Genomic DNA, 19,523 nt, shown 5'->3' with positions numbered 1-19,523 from the left:
TATCACGTTTATCATGAAGCTCTGTAAAAATCAGGAAAAAAGACTAACATAGAGACCAGAGCTGAAAGTACAAAACTGTTCGGACACATGTACAGGTAATGAAAGAAGATCCAGAGAAGAAAGAATAAATTCCCAGAAAGCAAGAAAAAAAAATCAGAAGAATACAATATTATAGAAAGCAATAATATAAAGTTTTAATTAAAAAAAAGAGAGAGAGAGACTTAGCCAGCCATGTTGAATGCTATAATGAGTTCCAGGAGAAATATATGAAAATGATCATTGGATCAGGCATGGCAAATTATTAATTTTAAGAAAGCTATTTTTGAAGAAGCTAAGCCTGTTAAAGGGTTAATTAGTAAGCTAGGGAGGGGTACAGAGAAAAGAGCCCTTGACTGGGAACCAGAGAACCTCAGTGTCAGCTTGGCTCTGCTGTTAAGTGGCCATATGACCTTTTGACCCTTCTTAAACTATTTCCTGGAGAAGGCAATGGCACCCCACTCCAGTACTCTTGCCTGGAAAATCCCATGGACAGAGGAGCCTGGTAGGCTGCAGTCCATGGGGTCGAAAAGAGTCGGACACGACTGAGCGACTTCACTTTCACTTTTCACTTTCCTGCATTGGAGAAGGAAATGGCAACCCACTCCAGTGTTCTTGCCTGGAGAGTCCCAGGGACAGGGGAGCCTGGTGGGCTGCCGTCTATGGGGTCTCACAGAGTTGGACACGACTGAAGCAACTTAGCAGCAGTAGCAGCAAACTACTTCCTAAACTTCAAAATTCTATAAAAATCTCTGTCAACTCTCACTTTCAGAGGTTGAAGCAAGCTACTCATGTACCTAGACCACACAGTGACACTGAGCTACAAATATTTATTAGATACGTGTCAATTTCACTAGCTGTAGTCTGTGTAAAACCGAGGCCCTTTCTGTTTTCTAATATAGAAAAACTGAGACTATGTTCTCAGAGTATTTCCTCCAAGAAAACCAAGATGATGAGGTTTCCTCCTCCAGTTCCTCCCATCCCCTGTCATCCTTAACTTTTAAAAACTGAGCTAAGACATTATCCTCAGTTTATCCAGTGTCTTGTTCTAATGCTTAAAGTCAGAGAATGCCACCAAAAGCCTCTTTTTTGTTTGTTGAAATCAGTTGGGTCATATTAATAATCAATCCCCTTAAATCATGGCTTTCCAGTCACATGTGATCATACACTAATACAGGAACACTTCCTGAAACTCAGTGTCTCATATCACATGCTCCCAAAATTAAACCAGAAATATGTTATCTGAGAAGAACCCAGATGCATTGAAGAAAGAACATTTGCTTTATTTGGTGGCCCTGTTTCTACTGGGATCCCTTAGCAATACAAATGCAGAGTCACTGCAAATCTTTTATTAAGGTCCAGGCACATTTATTTTTGTTGTTGTTCAGTCATTAAGTTGTGTCCGACTCTTTGTGACCCCATTGACTGCAGCATGTCCGGCTCCTCTGTCCTCCACTATCTCCTGGAATTTGCTCAAATTCATGTCCATTGAGTTGGTGATGCTATCTAACCATCTCATATTCTACCTCCCCCTTCTCCTCCTGCCCTCATTTCCCCCCAGCATTAGGATCTTTTCCAATGAGTGGACTCTTTGCATCAGGTGGTACATATATTAAGTTAATGTTGATGTAAAATAGTTCATTTTGACTGAATCCTCTGATTAAAGTTAATAAATACAATGGCTTATCTTAAACAAACACACACAAATTAGGAAAACATTCTCTTGCTGAGATATCAGTAAGTTTTTCTGAAATTTTCATCTTGCCTTTCCTCCAAAGATGCTGGTGTTTTCTTTCCCAAGAATCCTTTCTTACTTGGTGTCATAGAAAATAAAGGACATTTTTAAAAGCTTTTTTTAAATGCATATAATTCATCTTTGAATTCAGTGGTGAAAGAGGGAAGAAAAGGATAATCAGGATCTATTTTGCACCTGTTCTATGCCAAACATGTTCACATACATTACCTTAAGCCTGACAATACTTTGTAGTAAATTAAGCTTTGATGTTCAAGTTGAGAAAACTGAGGCTCACAGGGGTTAAGCTATCCTCTCAAGGTCAAATGGAAAGTTATTAAAACTAGAATTGAAGCAACTGCTGTCTGACTCTGAAGCTCAAGCACTTTCTACTTGACCATGCAGTTCATTCTAATAAAAAATCCACTCTTGAGAGGGTCTTAGCATTTTAAGCATAACAGATTATTATTTAGAATTTTTTAAAAGATTACTAGTTAGGATTCTCTGGAACCTCCAAATTCTGTTGTATGTGCACTGAATCCTACATTAAAAAAAAAAAAAACAACAGAAACAGCCACCACCAACCACACACTCTTAGTTCTCCCTCTTAATTGAAATTCAGAACCGAGGACAGTTCCTGAGTCATGTTTGCAGGAAGTTGTCCTTGGATTCTGTGAGTGAGCTCACACCCCCATTCTTGACTTCCCAAGTGGCACTGAGAAAGAGAGGAGGAAATGTAAAAAAGTATAAGATGGGATCCTCTGACACCATGGTGGAAATTAGCACATTTCCCAGAAGACCAAGATAAAAATGCATGTGAGAAGAACCGGAGAACCAAACAGATGGGGCAATAAAATGGAGGCGGAATGAGCTCATCAGGATTCCCAGCACACGGTTTACCTCCATAGTGGGCTCTCAGCTAACCTGGGAGCCAGGAGACATAGTGAATGAGTGGGTGGTTACTATGCTGCAGCATGTTACACGAAGAGATTAGGTGGAGCTGATTCACAGCTGCAGATCTGCACGACTTTTCAAGTGAAGGAGATTCTGTGGGCCCTGATCTCTGCCACACACGTAACCACCCTCATAGGTGGCATGAGTCAGATATTCAGGGTCCTTCAGGTAGACGAGGTTACTGTACTGTGAGTAAATCGAGGATGAAGCTCCATGTTGTCAAGAGCAGATTTCAACCCCAGCTATGGCCTCTCCTTGTGTGAAGGCTTACCTGCTGTATCACAAATGCTCTGCTTTCCCAGAGTCACCCTTGGTTACAGGTGGTTCACAACACAAAAGGAAAGAACAAGGTTCTGGAATGTTTATCATACCGAACAGTGATTCTTTCTCAAATTACCAGTCCTCGAGCATCGTCAGAAGGGCCTTTGGAGAGTCTGCTCTAATCCCTTCTTCTCATACACAAGGAAACTGATGTCCAGAGAGGAGAAATGGCTCGTCCCAAACCACTTAGCTAGTGACAGAGTTGGTATGAGGGCTCATTCCTGAGCCAGCAGACTTTCCACTGTGCCAGGAAAACAAAACAAAGCCCCAAAGAGCATAGACCCTGTTCAGTAAGCCCTCTCATTATACTGCCTCTGAAGGGTATAACATCTCAAATGCCTGGGTCGTTCCATCTGGGCCTTAGCAGTTTCACTGTAACTTCTCATATTGAAAATCTTTGGAGAAACTTGAGTAAATACTTAGGGATATATGCTTTGTTATTTCTGAGTCTTCTTGTCCACTGTTTTCTTCATTCAGGAGGAAATTAGAATTCTGGAAATACAGTCGATTTTATTTAATTATTAAAGGAACAAGCCTCTATTTCAAGTTGCAAATATGACTCTATCAGTCTATGCCAAGAAAGGCTATATGGAAAAATACAAGCATACTACCCTAATTGTCACATCCAATTAAGATCCACCAAGGACTGTGAGTTAAAAAAACATCAAACCTGTGAGTGAAAATTTGAAAAGTCAAAGCCTTATCTGAATAATTCTGAACATGTCTGGATTTGGTGCATTGTGGAATCATTTAAAATGTAACATTTTAAGTGCATTGCAACTTTGTTACCTTCATTTTGCAATCTGTGTATAGGAGGGCTCATTTGAACTTGGGGAGTTTTTTAAGGAGCTGAAGTAAAAAGGATGTAGGAGGAATGAATCTATTCAAGGTCATACTTAAAATTTGAAAGGGATACTTCCAGGTGTTGCTGATCAAGAGACATTAGCCCATCATCCACCCCCACCCCCTACATTTTCTACTAATGAATATTCTTACCTGAGCCATCATTACTTCCACTGTCCTCTGCCTCTGGTGTTATGTAGACCAGATTTCCTGTCTCTAATGTTTATCCACGAAGAGATTTTCATGTATAGAACTTTTCTGGTAATTTAGCAACATTATCCTTGAAAATCCCACAACTATTTACATAACAGAAGTTATTGTTTGAAGTGCAAAGCAGGTCAAAAATTCGGTTTCTGGAGATTAATCACTGCAGTCTATTTTACATTATCATAATAATTTCATTTATTTTGATATAGTTTGTTTTCAGAATCAACCTCAGCTTCTGTGCAGAAATGACAAATCCATTTGTTTCGGGTATAATGGATAATATTATTAATGACCTTGCCACAGGATTTCTTAAAAACAGAGAAAAAAAGTAAAAGATTTCCATTTTCAATGTGCAGTAAACCAGCTCTGTCTGTTGCTTTGCATCAAAATCTCTGTGAACTTGTTTGCAAACAGCCCAGATTCTGAAACCAATCTGCTCCTGCTTTGGGGGGTTTCTCTCTGCCTCTGTTCCCTCCAAGAGTCTGAGGACAGCGTCTCTAACGGGGACACTGGACACGGTGGGCACCCTCTTCCCGAGAGTGGGGCGCTGTTTCACCATGTTGGCATCATGGCGACGACTGCGGGTCGGATCAAGGCCCATGTGGCCCAAGCCTTGCTGCGGAGATCACCACCCGGCGGGCTGGCGCCGGGACCCGCGCCAGACAGCCCTGCGAGTGGCCTCGCGACTCCGCGCCCCAAGCTGGACGGAACGTGGCGCGAGGGTGCGCGGGCGACCCCTCCTCGCCGTCGGCATCTGCCGCCTGTTTCTGGTAGCCGCAGACCTGAGAATTCTTTCCGAGACGGGACTGCGGACGCGACCTGTCGTGCCTCTTTCCCGCCTTTGGGGTGAGGTGGCCGCGGCCCTGCCCCGGGTTGGCCCACGCCGGCCGCGGGCGGGCGGGCGGCGACGGCAGCCCAAGGTTCGAGTCCCGCCCGGGGCGCCTCCTCTTTTGTGAAACGGGGGTCGTCCCCGCCCGGGAGCTGAGGCGAACGCAGAGCGAGGCCTGGCGCCCTCAGAGCCGCCTCAGGGGCCGCAGGGGCACCAGGGGGCTCTTGGCTTCTCCACAGCCCACGACGCGGACTTCCGAGGGGGGTTCCGAGGGGGCGCCTGGACTCGTCGGCCGAGGCCCCTGAAGGCACCCAGGACCTTTTTTTTTTTTTTTTTTTTAACCTCAGCCGTGCCCTCCTGAGGGCCGCTGGCCCCAAGCTAGCGCCCCCGGCTCCGGCCCACGCGCCCGCCCGCTGGTACGCAGCTCGGCGAGTAGGCGCCCCCGCCCCGCCCCTGCGTGACGCGCGCCAGGCTGGGCCAATCAGAGCTCGCGGCGCCGCGCCCCACGCGCCGGGGCCCCCGCCCTTCCAGCTTAAGAAAGGGCGCGCGGGCCCGGCCGGGTCAGAGCGTAGAGCCGGACGGAGCGCGCGGCTTACGCGACGGCTGGCGGCTTCAGCGGGCTCCCGCGCTCACGTTGCCCTCGAGCGGCGAGCCCGGCCGCAGCCCACCGCGCAGGCGCCCCCCGCCGCGCGCCCCGACGGCGCCGGCTAGCCGGCCTGCCCGCGGACGCTGGAGTGACCGCAGAGGCAACGGCGGGATGCTGGCGCTACTGGCCGCCGGCGTGGTGCTCGCCGTGGCCGCCGGAGCCCAGGACGGCCCGGCGCCCAGCAACCGTTTCGTGTGCACGGCGTTGCCCCCGGAGGCGGCGCGCGCCGGCTGCCCGCTGCCCGCGATGCCCATGCAGGGGGGCGCGCTGAGCCCCGAGGAGGAGCTGCGGGCCGCGGTGCTGCAGCTGCGTGAGACCGTCGTACAGCAGAAAGAGACGCTGGGCTCGCAGCGCGAGGCCATCCGCGAGCTCACGGCCAAGCTGGCGCGCTGCGAGGGGCTGGCAGGGGGCAAGGCGCCGGGCCGGGCAGCCTCGGGCAAGGACACCATGGGCGATCTGCCGCGGGACCCCGGCCACGTCGTGGAGCAGCTCAGCCGCTCTCTGCAGACCCTCAAAGACCGCCTGGAGAGCCTGGAGGTAGCAGGGCGCGGGGTCCCTGGGGGGACGACCCCGAGGAGCGGGGCAGAGGAGAGGCGCGTGGTCTTGCCCTCTGGGCTGCGCGGGACACCGCCGCCCGGGCGCGCTCGGACGCCAGGCGAGCTGGGTTTGGGGTCAGGGGCGCTCTCGGTCTGGCTCCGAAACTTAACTTGCGTGGCTCGCATCCCTCCTCCCCATCCCTTTGCTGGAAGGAAAAGGTTAAATTCCCGCCCACCCCACCCAGCCGTGCCAGGCCTGCCAGCTATGGGGCCATTCACTCCCCGAGGTCCAGCCTGGCGAATGGGGACGCCCCCCCCCCCCCTCTTTATAAATCTCCCAGTCTCCCCGAGCCGGACGCGCTCCTGGACCTTGTCTCAGGGGACAGGCAGCTTCCGCGGGAGGTCAGCAGCCCCGGGCGTCCGGTGTTACCTTTTATAAATCAAATTCGGCTGGACCAGAGCAGGCGGAGGCCCCGGGGTCTCGGCGGAAGGCGAACGTGGGCGGGTCACGGTTCACACCAGGCGCACCTCTAAGCTGGTTAACTTCAAAGACGCTGTCCCCCAATTGCGCGCGCGGATCCTAGGGTGCTCCTCCCGATTGCTCTGGGGGAAGAGACTTTCTTCCCTTCTCGGAAGGTGTCTGCAGTTTGGAACTTTGAGAGAAATCTTCATTTAATTTCCATCTTTACTCTCCGCCCCGTTTAAGAAATGTGGATGTTTCTGTTACACACGTTCACAAAAATACTTCTTAGCAAAACTAGATTCCAATTACAGGTGGTAATTATTGCAAAATTATTTGAGAGTTTCCTCTGGCATGATGGCTAAATACAGTATTTGCAGCATCTGTATATCCCTCGATTCATTATGATTAATAAGAGCTAACGTTTCTGGAACACTAAATATGCGCCAGGCATATTATCTAATTTTAACCCGTGCAACAACCCCCCCAGGCAGATCCTATAATCTGTTTTACAATTTGGAACACTTAGAGGGAGGGGTAGACAGCTTGCCAAGGACTGGTGGCTAGACAGCAGCCGGCATCCTCCAGAGCCAGCAGAATGGTGGAGGAATAAAAGAAATAGGAGGTGAGGATTTAAAAGCAGCATTAAAAGCGAAGGTTCCTGGAATTCAGACTAGCCCTGTTTTAAAGTTCTCATTTTCCAGTAACATCTCTGCAAGCATAGTCATGCACTTTTGGGCCCTACCGGAACTTGGAGGTTGCGGGGGTTGGGGAGGGGGGTGCTAGATGAAAGCTCGTCTTCTTTGAGGACCATTTGATTACCTCTTTAAAAAAAAAAAAAATAAAATCCTAGCTGTATTTTGGTCCTTACTTGAGAATGATAGATGTTGGTAAAATTTTTGACTTTTTAGTGAGAGGAGGAACACAGCTTCCTGAGAAGGGAAATGAGATTACTAAATTTAAAATATTGCAGCAGAGTAATTGCTGTTTGACTTTAAATCCTTTCCGTACCCCCCCCCCACCCCCCACAAATGAGTGAAATGCTCCCGTTCCCGCCATTGACACGATTTAATATTCCTATTTGGGAAGCTTCTCCCTATGTGGTGGGGGCCATTAGAGCTCCATTTCACAGTTCCTTTTTAAACTGGCGCTAATACTTCTCCCGCCTGTGCCCCCCACCCCCTTCCCTCCTCCACCGAAAGCACCAGCTCCGAGCGAACGTGTCCAACGCGGTGCTGCCCGGCGACTTTCGGGAGGTGCTCCAGCGGCGGCTGGGGGAGCTGGAGAGACAGCTGCTGCGCAAGGTGGCCGAGCTGGAGGACGAGAAGTCCCTGCTCCACAACGAGACCTCGGCTCACCGCCAGAAGACGGAGAGCGCCCTGAACGCGCTGCTGCAGAGGGTGACCGAGCTGGAGCGAGGTGAGCGCCGGGCTGGTGTCTCTGCCGCCCCCTTGCGGCCGTCCATCAGCCGCCTCTCCACCCCCCCCCCACCACCCCCACCCCCCGCCCCGCCCCCAGTCCATCGTCTTGGTACTTGGCTGCCGTGTAAGGGGGTGAAGCGGAGCTCAGAGCAAGGGAGGGCAGGCCCGGAGGAGCCCGTGGCACTGCCATCATGCCCCCTGACAGACGCGGCCACTTGGGCCCCTGAGGGAGTGGTCACTGCTAGACCCCTGCCTGGTGACTCTTGGCGGGGAGCTCTGCTCCTGAGTTTGCCCGGTTTTGAGACTGCTCTCCCGTCCTCACCTCTGATCCTCCAATGCTGGGGGCAGAAAACCACCGGACTCCTTACCGTCCCAGCCGCAGCCCGCCTCCCCCTCCTGCCTCTCACCTCTCAGGCCAGGTGTTGCTGTTTCAACCTGAGTCATCTCCTGGTGCACAGAGTGTGCCCTGTCAGAGACTCGGTGGAGATGGAAGGGGCACTGCTAGCGGCTGGGAGGGTCCTGGTTTTCATTACTTGTGCTCAGACCCGTTGTCAGCAGTGATTGTGGCCCTGCCTGCCTGGTGGTTCCTGGCTGTTTGAGCAAACAATCGGGGTGACTGATAACAGCCATCTCTGGAATTAACCCTGTCCCCAGCCCCACTGGCATTGTCCATGAAAAAGCAAGACACTCAAGATCCGCTCGTCCAGTCTGATTGCTGACCTCCTGCCACACAGGCATTTCAGTCCCTTAACTAGACCCTGCAGCGGACTCTGAGTCTCTTTCTCTTCTCTGCTCAGATTCTCGTGGGTGAGTTTCTCCCACAGGAAAAGGAAGGGAAGGGATCAAGGGCCCTAGATCATTCAGACTGTGCTGGGTGTGAAGTTTTAGGTTTGCTGGTTGTGGGTATAGGATTATAACCTTTCAAATGCACTAACCGGATAAGGGCAGCTTCTGATGACTCAGTTGTATGATTTGGCAGGTGAATGTCCAGTGGCAGAATGTCCGCATACTCTTCCAGCCACGTCGGCTCAGCTGGGCCAGATGGAGGCATCCAAGGAGAGAGTGTTTCTGTTTCATTTGATTTAGTCATTTTTTCAGCAGCACCCCCAAAGTCAAAGGGTTCCTTCATCCCTCTCCTGCTCTCCTCTTCCAGGAAAGCCTATTCTTCCTTCCTTACCATTATTATTGCACTTGGATTCTTGAGTTAAAAAAAGTCCTCTCTGCCTCACCTCCCTTGCTGGGTGACCTCAGGAAGCTCCTTAGGTCTCAAAGGCCTTCCCCAAAGGGAGAGCAGCTGGAACTTACCTCTCTGTCACTGGGCAGGAGGAGAGGAAGGCACCGTTGGGGCCAGGGATGGGTGGCTCACCTTCCCTTGCCCAGCTTCGCCCTCGTGGGACCTGCAGGCCGAGGGAGCAGGCACACTGCAGTTACTCAGTACCTTGATGGGAGGGGATGGCTGCAGAGTGAGGGGAGGGCTTTGCCAGAGACCTTGGTGGCGGTGTACCTTGCTTGGCCTGGTGGCTGAGTTGCTACAAGGAAGTGGGTTAACGGAAGCGGGTTAGTAGAAGTCTACTGAGTCGAGTGTGGGAGACAGGACTCTTGTTATACCCATTTCATAGATGAGAAAGAGTGCTCCGAAGTTCTCAGCCAGACCTGTCATCTGTCTCGGGGAGAGGGGGTCGAGGTGGGGCCCAGGCCACCGGCTAATGGACGGCAACAGGCACATAACGCCGCCCCTCCCCATCTTGTTCTGTGACTCCAGGGTGGTTCTGAGTTTCACATGGGTTCCTCCAAATTCCTTCATCGTGGCTTTGGCCACCCAGGGGCTGCCCCTTTGTGACTCTCCCTCCCGACCTTGGTGTGTCTGTTCGCAGCCAGAAAGCCACAGTGAGGCCTCACCTCAGCCAGTCTGATTCCTGCACCCATGTTCATGGGTGCTGCGGAGCCTGCGGAGCTTGCCTGGCACAGAGGGGAGGTCCGTGTCCAAACTAGAGCTGGACTCCACAAGGACAGGGCCATTCTTACAGAGCCTGCAGACCCTGGCACTGAGCAGTGGCTCAGGGTCCGCTGCCTCTCGACCCCTGGATGAGAGCTCTAGAATCCTGTGTGCTCCACCCAGCCCTGGGGTGAGTCTTTGAGGAAGGTGATCATTTGTCTTCTGAGCAGTTCTCTGTGTCTGTCATGTATGTGACAGGTGTGAGCAGAGACGGAAGCTGCCAGCCCCCAAATGTACCATGAGTAGAAAGCACACTGTGTTCCTTAGAAGCATCCTGCTGAGCCCAGGGGAGACAGACCTCAACCACACACGGAGGGGGGCCCTGGGGGTTCTCTGGTCTTCCGTGCACCATTTCCTGCCTGTTAAGTGCCTGTTTTGTGCCAGATGCCAGGCTCTGAGCTCCATGTTCTGTGTCTCCTGTAATCCCCGCGACAACCCAGTGAGATGGGATTTGGTTAGATGAGGGACTGAGTCAGAACCGAGTGACACCCGCTTTCACGTGGCCGGCAGACTGCAGAGCTGGGGTGGTGGTAGGCGGCGACCCCCAAGGACCAGAGTCACGGAGACTGCAGCCTACAGTGGCATGTGGGCCTCAGCCCTGCTGGGCGGGAGGCTCCTCCCAGCCCAATGCTGAGCTTCCAACCCTGCGTGTGGATGCTCCTGCCGCCCAGGTCCCAAGGGTGCTCGCTTTCTTTACTGGGAGACCTGCTCATCTGTGGGGGCCTCGGGACTCCGGGTGCTCCAGCCAGGCAGAGCCCAGCTCAGAGCGGAAGTAAACGCTGGAACCCTTGTCTCTTAGCCCCAGGCTGCTCCCCATCCTTGGCTTGTCGGCCACCTGCAGTCTCTGATTTATCGGTCAGGCCCTTTAATTCCTTAATTGGTTTTAACTAAGTTTCCTCTGAACCTCCAAGCTGTTTTATATGAATAGAGGGCGCCGGCTTTCAGTGTATAGCTGCCCCTTGGCTCTCCCAGCGTTGATGGAACCGATCTGTTATCACTGGGCTAATGATATTACCGACCCCAAGTCTGATCAAATCAGCAAGCCTGCCCATCTGCAAGGAGAGAAGCCATTTCCCTGTATTAGATAATCACATCCCATGAAAACACAAGCATTTGCACATTAAGTATTTGCAGCTACATGTCTTGGGAAGTACAACTTCCATTCCTGGCTCTGTCATTTGCGGGCTGTGTGACTTGGGGTAAGTTGGTACCCTTTTCTGAGCCTTGCTGCTGCCACTGTGAAATTTGAAAAATCAGGGATCCAGGACTTTCTGGGTCTCTCAGCTTTGCTTCAGCCTCACAGGGGGCCCATCTCAGCATAACCTCTGGCCTGGCCCTGCCCTCAGCTTCCCCAGGCAACAAGGTCTTCCCACCCGTCTCCCGGCACTCTGCAGCCTTGGGAGGTCAGGAGGGATCAGGCAAGACTGCATAGTCAGCAGATAGAAATAAATACTACATATGAAGCATAGACTCTGATGTTTCTACATTGCCCGTTCCAGAGAGGTCAGAAGGTCCTCGGGTGGGGTGTGAACTGTGCACCAAAGAGCTTCTCTCACGTGTCTGTGTTCCTCACTGTGGCAGTAAATGAGTCTGGGGTGGGACTTCCCTGGCAGTCCAGCGGTTAAGACTTTGCTTTCCAATGCAGGCAGTGGAGGTTCAATCCCTGGTTGGGGGAGCTAAAATCCCACATGACTCATGGCCAAAAAACCAAAACATAAAACACAGAAACATTGTTATAACAAACTCAATAAAGGCTTTAAAAATGTCCCACATCAAAAATCTTTTTTTAAAAAATGAGACTGGGGGCTCGTGGTGGAGAATGGTTCATCCATTCTGGCTCCTGTTCTCCAGAGCAGGGCGAGGAAGGAGCAGATTTCATCCATTAGTGACACAGGCAGTATGGTTCCAGGCCGAGAGAGCCTGCCTGTCTTTGATGAAATGAGGATCCTCTGGCCCCTCGTCAGCGCTTAATAAATACTTGTTGAAGGAGTGACGGGCATTTAGGTTCCTTCCCTGGCAGCATCTGGTCCCCAACAAGAGAGAAGCTTTTGCTGTGATGGTGCACAGAGTCTGCAGTCCCCTGCAAATGCTGGGATCTGTGATAAGCACACAGTGGCTTGTCCTCTGTGTGTTTAGTTATGATATTGTTAATTTCAAGCTTCAACCAAAACTGTACCAAAAATGACTTAGACCTATTTAAGAGTTTCAGTTGTTCGCCAAAGGTTTCGGAAGCACCACATGCTTGGGGACAGCCCCAAGTAGGCCCCAAGGGATCAAGGCTCAGGGAGGGTGGGCTCACCTCAGTGGGTCAGGAATCTGCTTCCTGCTGGAAATGGGTCAGTAAACTTGGTTTTCTCTCGAGGAGGGACGGGCAGGTCCTGAGCAAAGCAATTCACTCAGGGATTTAGTCCAAAAGCCACTTCTGAGTTCAGCTGTAATATCGAGTCACAGGTGCCTGACTCCTTTACCTCAGGCAGTGGCAATTCTTCTGGGGGAGAAGTGACATGGACTCGTTGGTGGACAAGTGTTTATGGAGCGCCGGGGTCCCACCTCCAAGCCCAAGTCCAGCAGGCCCCCTCCCAGCCCTGCTGAAGGAGCCAGATTTCTAGGAAACAGCAGAGGCAACAGAACTTCGCTGAGGAAGGGTTTTTTGGCTTAGTTTAACCAGAAGGTTAAATCCAGCATGCCTCTTCCCCCTTCCTCGAGCTTCCAAGAGCAAGGATGTGCCTGTTTCCCACTTCAGCACCTTGGACAGCGGTCAGTCTATAGCAGGTGCCCTGTGCTTAGGGGACCCGCTTGCAGGGAGGGGGTCCAGGTCAACTGCTGCTCTGGGCTGTGCTGGTTTTGGGGAAAGAGACAGGGGCGCTCACACGCTGTCAACCCCTCCTCCCCATCCCGCTCGCCCCACCACCACCCCCAGGCAACAGTGCTTTCAAGTCGCCAGATGCGTTCAAAGTGTCCCTGCCCCTCCGCACGAACTACCTGTACGGCAAGATCAAGAAGACGCTGCCTGAGCTGTATGCCTTCACCATCTGCCTGTGGTTGCGGTCCAGTGCCTCGCCGGGCATCGGCACCCCGTTCTCTTATGCCGTGCCCGGGCAGGCCAACGAGATCGTGCTGATTGAGTGGGGCAACAACCCCATCGAGCTGCTCATCAATGACAAGGTGAGCTCACTGGGACGGCCGCCACCCTCCCCCCTATCCAGGCGGCCATCGAGGTTGGGATGCTGCAGGAAGTCTGACATCTGACCACAAGGCTATCCTTTCCCCAAAGGGGATGGTTTGGCCCTGACTCAGTCCCACTCTGGGCAGGTGACCGAGCAGGGGGCAGAGGGCCAGGCAGCTGTAGCTTGTGGGTATCCAAGCGGTGAGTCCCACCAAGAAGCCACGGAGGGTCAGAGTGAACTGGGCCTCCTCGGGACAGCCTGAGTTTTCAGGGGCCCTCAGGCCAGTCAGTCAGGGCGGTTCCCCAGGAATAGGGGAGGGTGTGTGTTTGTGTATGTGTGTGCAATTGTGTGATATTTCTCATTAGCATGTCTTTCGGGGGCGGGGGGAGCTTGAAATACATTTACATACAGTAGAATTTATACTTTTTAGTTCAACCAGTTTTGACAAATGCATAACTGTGTAACCACCACAATTAAAATATAAAACAGTTTCCTCTTTACCCAGATTTCCTCCTTTCCCTTTTTTAAATTGGAAGATAATTGCTTTACAATGTTGTGTTGATTTTTGTTCCCTTTTATAGTCACCTCCTGCTCCCACCCCAGCCTGAGGCAACCACCCATCCGTCTCCTGTCCCTCCAGTCCTGCCTTTTCCAGAGTAAATGTCCCTTTTTGATAGACTGGCTTATTTTGACATTCAGGAACATGGTCTCCTTAAGAGATCAGCTCTGGGCGTCTGTGGGACCCTCCTGCAGCCTCACTTAAATGTAAGGCGGGCTGCATGTCACCCAACATGCAGCCTCACATCCTCCTTCCTGGGGCTGAGTGGCGGATGGCTGCACAGCCCCAGAGGGCTCACCGGGCACTCGGCCCCCACCCTGCCTGTCTCTACTGAACTGCTCTGGCTGGAGTTTGTTTAAGTGGGAAACGCTACAGAATCCACCTGAGGGGCTCCTTCCGGCAGTGACCACGTCCTTGAGCTGGGGATTAATTGTTCTAAATGACGCGCTTGGACAAAGCAGAGCCGAGAGCCTTGTTTTCCTCTTGGTTTCGATGTCGTGTAAACAGCCAATTCCTGGGAGGGAGCTCCGGGTTGCTAGGACACCAACAGTAACAACATGATGCTTGATGGCAGAGCTGGTCTGTAGAGGACTTACAGGACCTCGGGGAGATGGTGTGGGGCGGAAGGGCCCTGTGTGCACTCCTACCCTCCCCCCAACGCTCACACATAATGGTGGGTGGCCTGCCCAGGGGCACACACACACGCGTAGATCCCCAAGTGTCACAATGGCTGTTGGGACCCTACCAGCAGAGTGTAGGTGCCTGGTCTGACTGTTTTTCAAAGAAGTTGCCCAGTAGAGCTCTGACTTCTCTTTGGGGTCTCCAGGAGGACACACACGTGTGTAGATCCCCAAGTGTCGTGATGGCTGTTGGGACCTTACTAGCAGAGTGTAGATGCCTGGTCTGACTGTTTTCTAAAGAAGTTGCCCAGTAGAGCTCTGACTTCCCTTTGGGGTCTCCAGCAAGGGGCGTTCAGAACGAGCATGAGAGCAGGGAGCTGTCCGTCTCATCTGCTTGGTCTGCACAGTATCCCAGACCCTCAGCCAAGCCAGGATCCAAGCGTGTCCAGTCGAGAGCAGGGTCCCCCTGGGGTCAGCAGCTTGTACCCAGCCTACCCCTTTCCCTTTAAGAGTCTGTGATATATATGGTGTCTCTAGTCCAAGGGTCCCTGTGAGCTTGCAGGGTTGGGCATGTTACCCACAGAGCAGAGAGGGGGGAGATCAGAAGGGACCCCCACTTCCCGATGAGAGCAGCAGTGGGCTCATGGCCTCCAGTGCCCCCAGGTCCGACTCCTGGGGACCCTGAGGGGCCCTCATCTGCATGTTGCCACCCACAGGTCGCCCAGCTGCCCCTGTTTGTCAGTGACGGCAAGTGGCACCACATCTGTGTCACCTGGACGACACGGGACGGCATGTGGGAGGCCTTCCAGGACGGGGAGAAGCTGGGCACCGGGGAGAACCTGGCCCCGTGGCACCCCATCAAGCCAGGCGGTGTGCTCATCCTCGGGCAGGAGCAGGTGAGTGCAGCGGCTGGCCACACAGCACATGGCTGTCTCCCCGCCCGGGGCCCTGCCCAGCCTTCTGCCTGCCGGACCTGGCCTTGGTCACCGCGGCATGACAGCGGGGCTGGACACCTGGGGTCCCCTCTGGCCTAACTCCGGCTGTCCTGTGGCCTGAGGGGGTGAGGGCAGGGATGGGGACACGTCCCGCCCTTCCTAGCAGGGACCAGGTTGGTGCGGTGGGTTCTGTAGATTCTAGAGTGGCGTCTGTGCAACACGGGCAGGAGCGTCCCGGAGCCGCAGGGACGCCGGGCCGTCTCTGGCCCTTTGGCCTCTGCCTGCCGCTATGTTGACTCGGGATGCTGGGCCCTGGCTGGCACTGGCATCTTCCAGGGGCTCCTGGCTCAGGGTCATGACCTCGATCCCCAGCACAGCCACCTGGGGAACCACATCTATGGTTGAGACGGGTCGGGGGCTCAGAGGCCGCCCTCAGAAAGCTCGCCCCTGGAGCGGAGGGCAGAGAAGAGTTCACGTCTCAGCCCGTGTTTGGGGTTTGCTGGTGGAAATCAAGGGAATAGACCCCGGTCCTCTGGGGGGCCTTGAGTTGGGGCTCTTGGCTCTCTCCGCACCACGCCCCCCAGACACTTCCCTTCTACTTCTCCCCTGGGAGGGGCTGGGAGTCAAGCGACCCGGGTCCAGTTCCAGCTCAGGGGCCTTGGAGGATCTCTCTCATTAGTCTCCCCTCCGTAAAGTGGGGTGGTTTGAGCCACGCCCTCTCCTGGGCCTCATGAGACCCTTTGGAAGCAGCAGGACTCAGTGGTCAGGGGGTGCCATCTGAGTCAGGGGAGTCCGCCCCTGCCCCACGTCCCTTTCAAGCTGGCGCTCCCCCGCCAGGCCGGTCACACGCCTGGGAGACGGGACAGACATGTCCGCCCTGAGCCTGCCCCCACGCACTGTGTCCCCCTTCCCCAGGACACAGTCGGCGGCAGGTTCGACGCCACGCAGGCATTTGTAGGGGAGCTCAGCCAGTTCAACATCTGGGACCGCGTCCTCCGTGCACAGGAGATCATCAACATCGCCAACTGCTCCACGAACATGCCGGGCAACATCATCCCCTGGGTGGACAACAACGTGGACGTGTTCGGAGGAGCTTCCAAGTGGCCGGTGGAGACCTGCGAGGAGCGTCTCCTTGACTTGTAGCCACCCGCCCCTCTGTCCAGGAGGCAGGGGCCGGGCCGTTCTCCTCATGCCCCAAGTGGAACTGGGCACGAACCTCCTGCCACAGTGGGCGGGGGGCCCCCAAAGCCCCTCCCAGAGCATCTCTAAGCCTGAGGCTCTGTGGCGGCATCTGTCACCAGCTTATCTGTTCCGAACCACGATTTTGTTGGTCTGGGGCAGGGAGGAAGCCCTGAGCCGCAGGTGGACGGATTCCTGACTCCTGCCGTGGAGGGACTCCTGCTCAGAACCCCTGTGAACGCTAGCGCGCCCCAACCCTGCCCGCTGTCACGGATCCCTGGTGTCTCGTGTGCGCCGTCTGTCCGTCCCCTTCGAAGGCCGTGCATCGTCCTGCCGGAGCGGCCGTGTCCCTGGTGTGTCGCATACACCCTTGCTGTCAGCTGAGCACGCAGCGAAGCCCCGCCCTTCTCCCCCTCACCCGCCCAAAAAAGGGCCTTTCTCTTGGTGTTCTTTACGCTGTGACTCTTTCTGTCCCAGGAACTCCTGAGCTTGTAGAGGAAGGCAGGCTGTCCAGACACTGCCCTGCCTGATCTCCGAGGTGGAGGGCGCATCCACAGCTCCAGGGAGGGGGCTGTGAACAGGAACCCTGGACACAGAAGGGCCCGGGCCGCTGTCCCCCCGCCCTCTGTCAGCTTGCCCTCTGACCTGCGCTTTGGCGGAATCCTGGCTGGCTTTGAAAGGTGTCTTTCCCACTGGTGCCAAAAGTGCAGCTTTTACAACCATGCCATGTGGTTTGGAAATTTATTTTTTTTTACCACCCCCACTGCCCCAAACAGAAAAGAGCAGCCATTAACCCGCCCCGGTTTTTTGACATCTCGCCCCACTGTGAGGCACGTGCTCATTTTAATTCACGTGGATTCCTGTGAGCATCCGACTGTCTCCACTATTTCCCCCAGAACTACTTCTTCAGGAAACGGATGTCGTTGGCTGGTGCCTGCTCAGTGACTCCAGACTGCTTATAGTTTATTGGACAGAGGACATCATTTATTTTAAAAGATAGATGTGGTTCAGTGGGGAAATTTATACAGCTAAATATTATATATTTTATTTTTCATACATGTTCAAAGTGCAGATCTGTGAAAGTTCCATTTGTAGGACCAAGCTGACATGCCCATCCTAACACTGTATGCTACAAGAACTCTTCTGATGATGGAATTTTGATTAAAATGCACTGGAAGACAGCCTCGGTGTCTGCTTTCTCCATGTCTGGGGCTGAGGGCAGGGAGCACTGGGGCTTCGCAACCTCTGGCGGAAGGCTGGCTTCTCTGGTCAGCCTGGGCTGAGCCCCAGAGGGCAGCCGCAGGGGAGCGGAGAACACCTGGGGGAGGGTGTGGTGCTGGACACCCTCGCCTCCCCAGCCCCAGCCAGCTCAGTCTGGGGTGCATTGCAGGCTCCACCCAGTCTCTCTGTCCCCAGCCTGTCCCTGTCATCTCGACTGGGAATCCAGCTTCACTTGATGACCCTGCCCTAGATGGGACACCTGTTCAGCACCTACTCTGTGCATTGTTCTTGTTTAGTCGCTAAATCATGTCCAACTCTTTGCAACCTTGTGGACTGTAGCCCTCCAGGTTCCTCTGTCCATGGGATTTCCCAGGCAAGAATACCAGAGAGGGTTGCCATTTCCTTCTCTGGGTGATCTTCCTGACCCAGGGGTTGAACGCACGTCTCCAGCATTGGTAGATGGGTTCTTTACCACTGAGCCACCAAGGAAGTCTGCTCGGTGTATGCTCTGCCATAAAATCTCATTTAATCCTATTCACAACCCCCTGAAAGAGTTTACCCCAGTTGACAGGTGAATACATGGAACAATTAAAACATGACTTTGGGAACACACAACTGACCCAGGGCAGAGCTGGGACCCAAGCCAGCCTGTGACTCTGAAGTTCCCTCCACTCCCACCCCCGCCTTCTGGCCTTTGGCTCCGAGGGGACCCAGTGCCAACGTGCTGTGCCAGTGCCTCTGTCTGTGTCCACTGGCCCTGGCATATGTGTCAATGCTTTTCCTCATCTCCCCCAAGGTCAGGAATGCCCCCCTCATAAGCACTTTCTACTTTGTATCTTTATTCCATTTCAGCAGCTGCAGAGTATAACTCAGTTTGTCCCTTTCCCAAATGGAAACACCTGAATGTCTATTTTAAGGGCGCAGAGTCCAGTCTTGGAACCAAACGACACCATGGGCTGGGTGTACTCGATACTGAGGCCGCAGTGGAAGCCGTGACTTCTAAAACCAAGCTCATCCCTGGGTCGCTGAGGTCCCTGGAGTCCACTTTCAATGTTGTGTATTATGACCTGGCAGGAACTCAATCATTCGTGTTGGGTGGAACATGAAATTGGGCCAGATTCCCTGCTTGGGGGCCCGTGGAATCCAAAAGTGCTGAGATAGGTGGAGAGTGGTTTATTTGGAAGTTCCTTCATGATGAAACCAGCAGCTACTTAGATCTCCCCCTGAACGGTGCTGAGGAGTTTTCTTATTTCTCACCTATGCTAAGCACTGGGCTCACCTTACCTGATTCCCTGACATGGCCTCTTCCAGGAGCAAACCTTTGCATCAGGGCTTTGAACCCCTGCTGAGTCAGATAATTTCCTTCCTGCAGTTGGAGAAGCTCTGAACCCAGAACATGAGACCAAAGTACTCCTTCCAGAACACTGAGCTCTGCCACAACCAAAGATCCCGCATGTTGCAACCAAGATCAAAGATCCCCTGCCACAGCTGAGACTTGGCACAGCCGGAAAAAAAAAAAAAGGCTGTAGGTGGTCAGTGCTGGGGGCTGGGCATTTTCCATGGGGGTCTTCTTCCTTCATGATTCCTTGCTCCACATTCAGCTGTGAATGAACCAACGTGGCCATTGACCTCAACCTCGATGGCTCAGAGAACCACCAGTTGACTGCCTGAGGTTGGTGTTGCTCAGTCACACGGAAGCGATTTGATCGTTACTGGGGACTTCAACCTAACAAGGCAGCCTGTCAAGGCCAGGACTGTGCGTGTTTGGTTATGTGACTTTGGCCTTGACAGGCTGCTGGCTTCCCATTGTTTTCTTCAGGAAGCACTAGGCAAATTTACTGGACGGTTTTACTTCTCTCTA

General features: G+C 53.3%; 1 protein-coding gene across 1 annotated transcript; it reads left to right on the top strand.

The window, feature by feature from the left end:
- Positions 1–5,493: 5,493 nt before the first annotated feature.
- On the top strand, positions 5,494–17,622 carry NPTX2 (neuronal pentraxin 2). The gene is made up of 5 exons (XM_070780197.1): positions 5,494–6,105; positions 7,767–7,983; positions 12,902–13,146; positions 15,044–15,223; positions 16,178–17,622. Exons 1-5 carry the CDS (start codon positions 5,680–5,682, stop codon positions 16,403–16,405), a joined length of 1,296 nt encoding a protein of 431 aa, XP_070636298.1. The 5' UTR covers positions 5,494–5,679; the 3' UTR covers positions 16,406–17,622.
- Positions 17,623–19,523: the final 1,901 nt, after the last annotated feature.

This window comes from Bos indicus, chromosome 25 (genome assembly GCF_029378745.1).
Source record: "Bos indicus isolate NIAB-ARS_2022 breed Sahiwal x Tharparkar chromosome 25, NIAB-ARS_B.indTharparkar_mat_pri_1.0, whole genome shotgun sequence".
Classification (NCBI taxonomy): domain Eukaryota; kingdom Metazoa; phylum Chordata; class Mammalia; order Artiodactyla; family Bovidae; genus Bos; species Bos indicus.
Note: the sequence above shows the minus strand (reverse complement) of the source record. Positions and strands in the feature narration are given on the sequence as shown.

Bases quoted from the DNA above. Each gene is read 5' to 3' on its own strand.
- NPTX2 (XM_070780197.1), top strand. From the start codon at position 5,680: ATGCTGGCGCTACTGGCCGCCGGCGTGGTGCTCGCCGTGGCCGCCGGA. The intron at 6,106-7,766 runs GTAGCAGGGCGC...CTCCACCGAAAG, and splicing joins ACCGCCTGGAGAGCCTGGAG to CACCAGCTCCGAGCGAACGT. The intron at 13,147-15,043 runs GTGAGCTCACTG...TGCCACCCACAG, and splicing joins AGCTGCTCATCAATGACAAG to GTCGCCCAGCTGCCCCTGTT.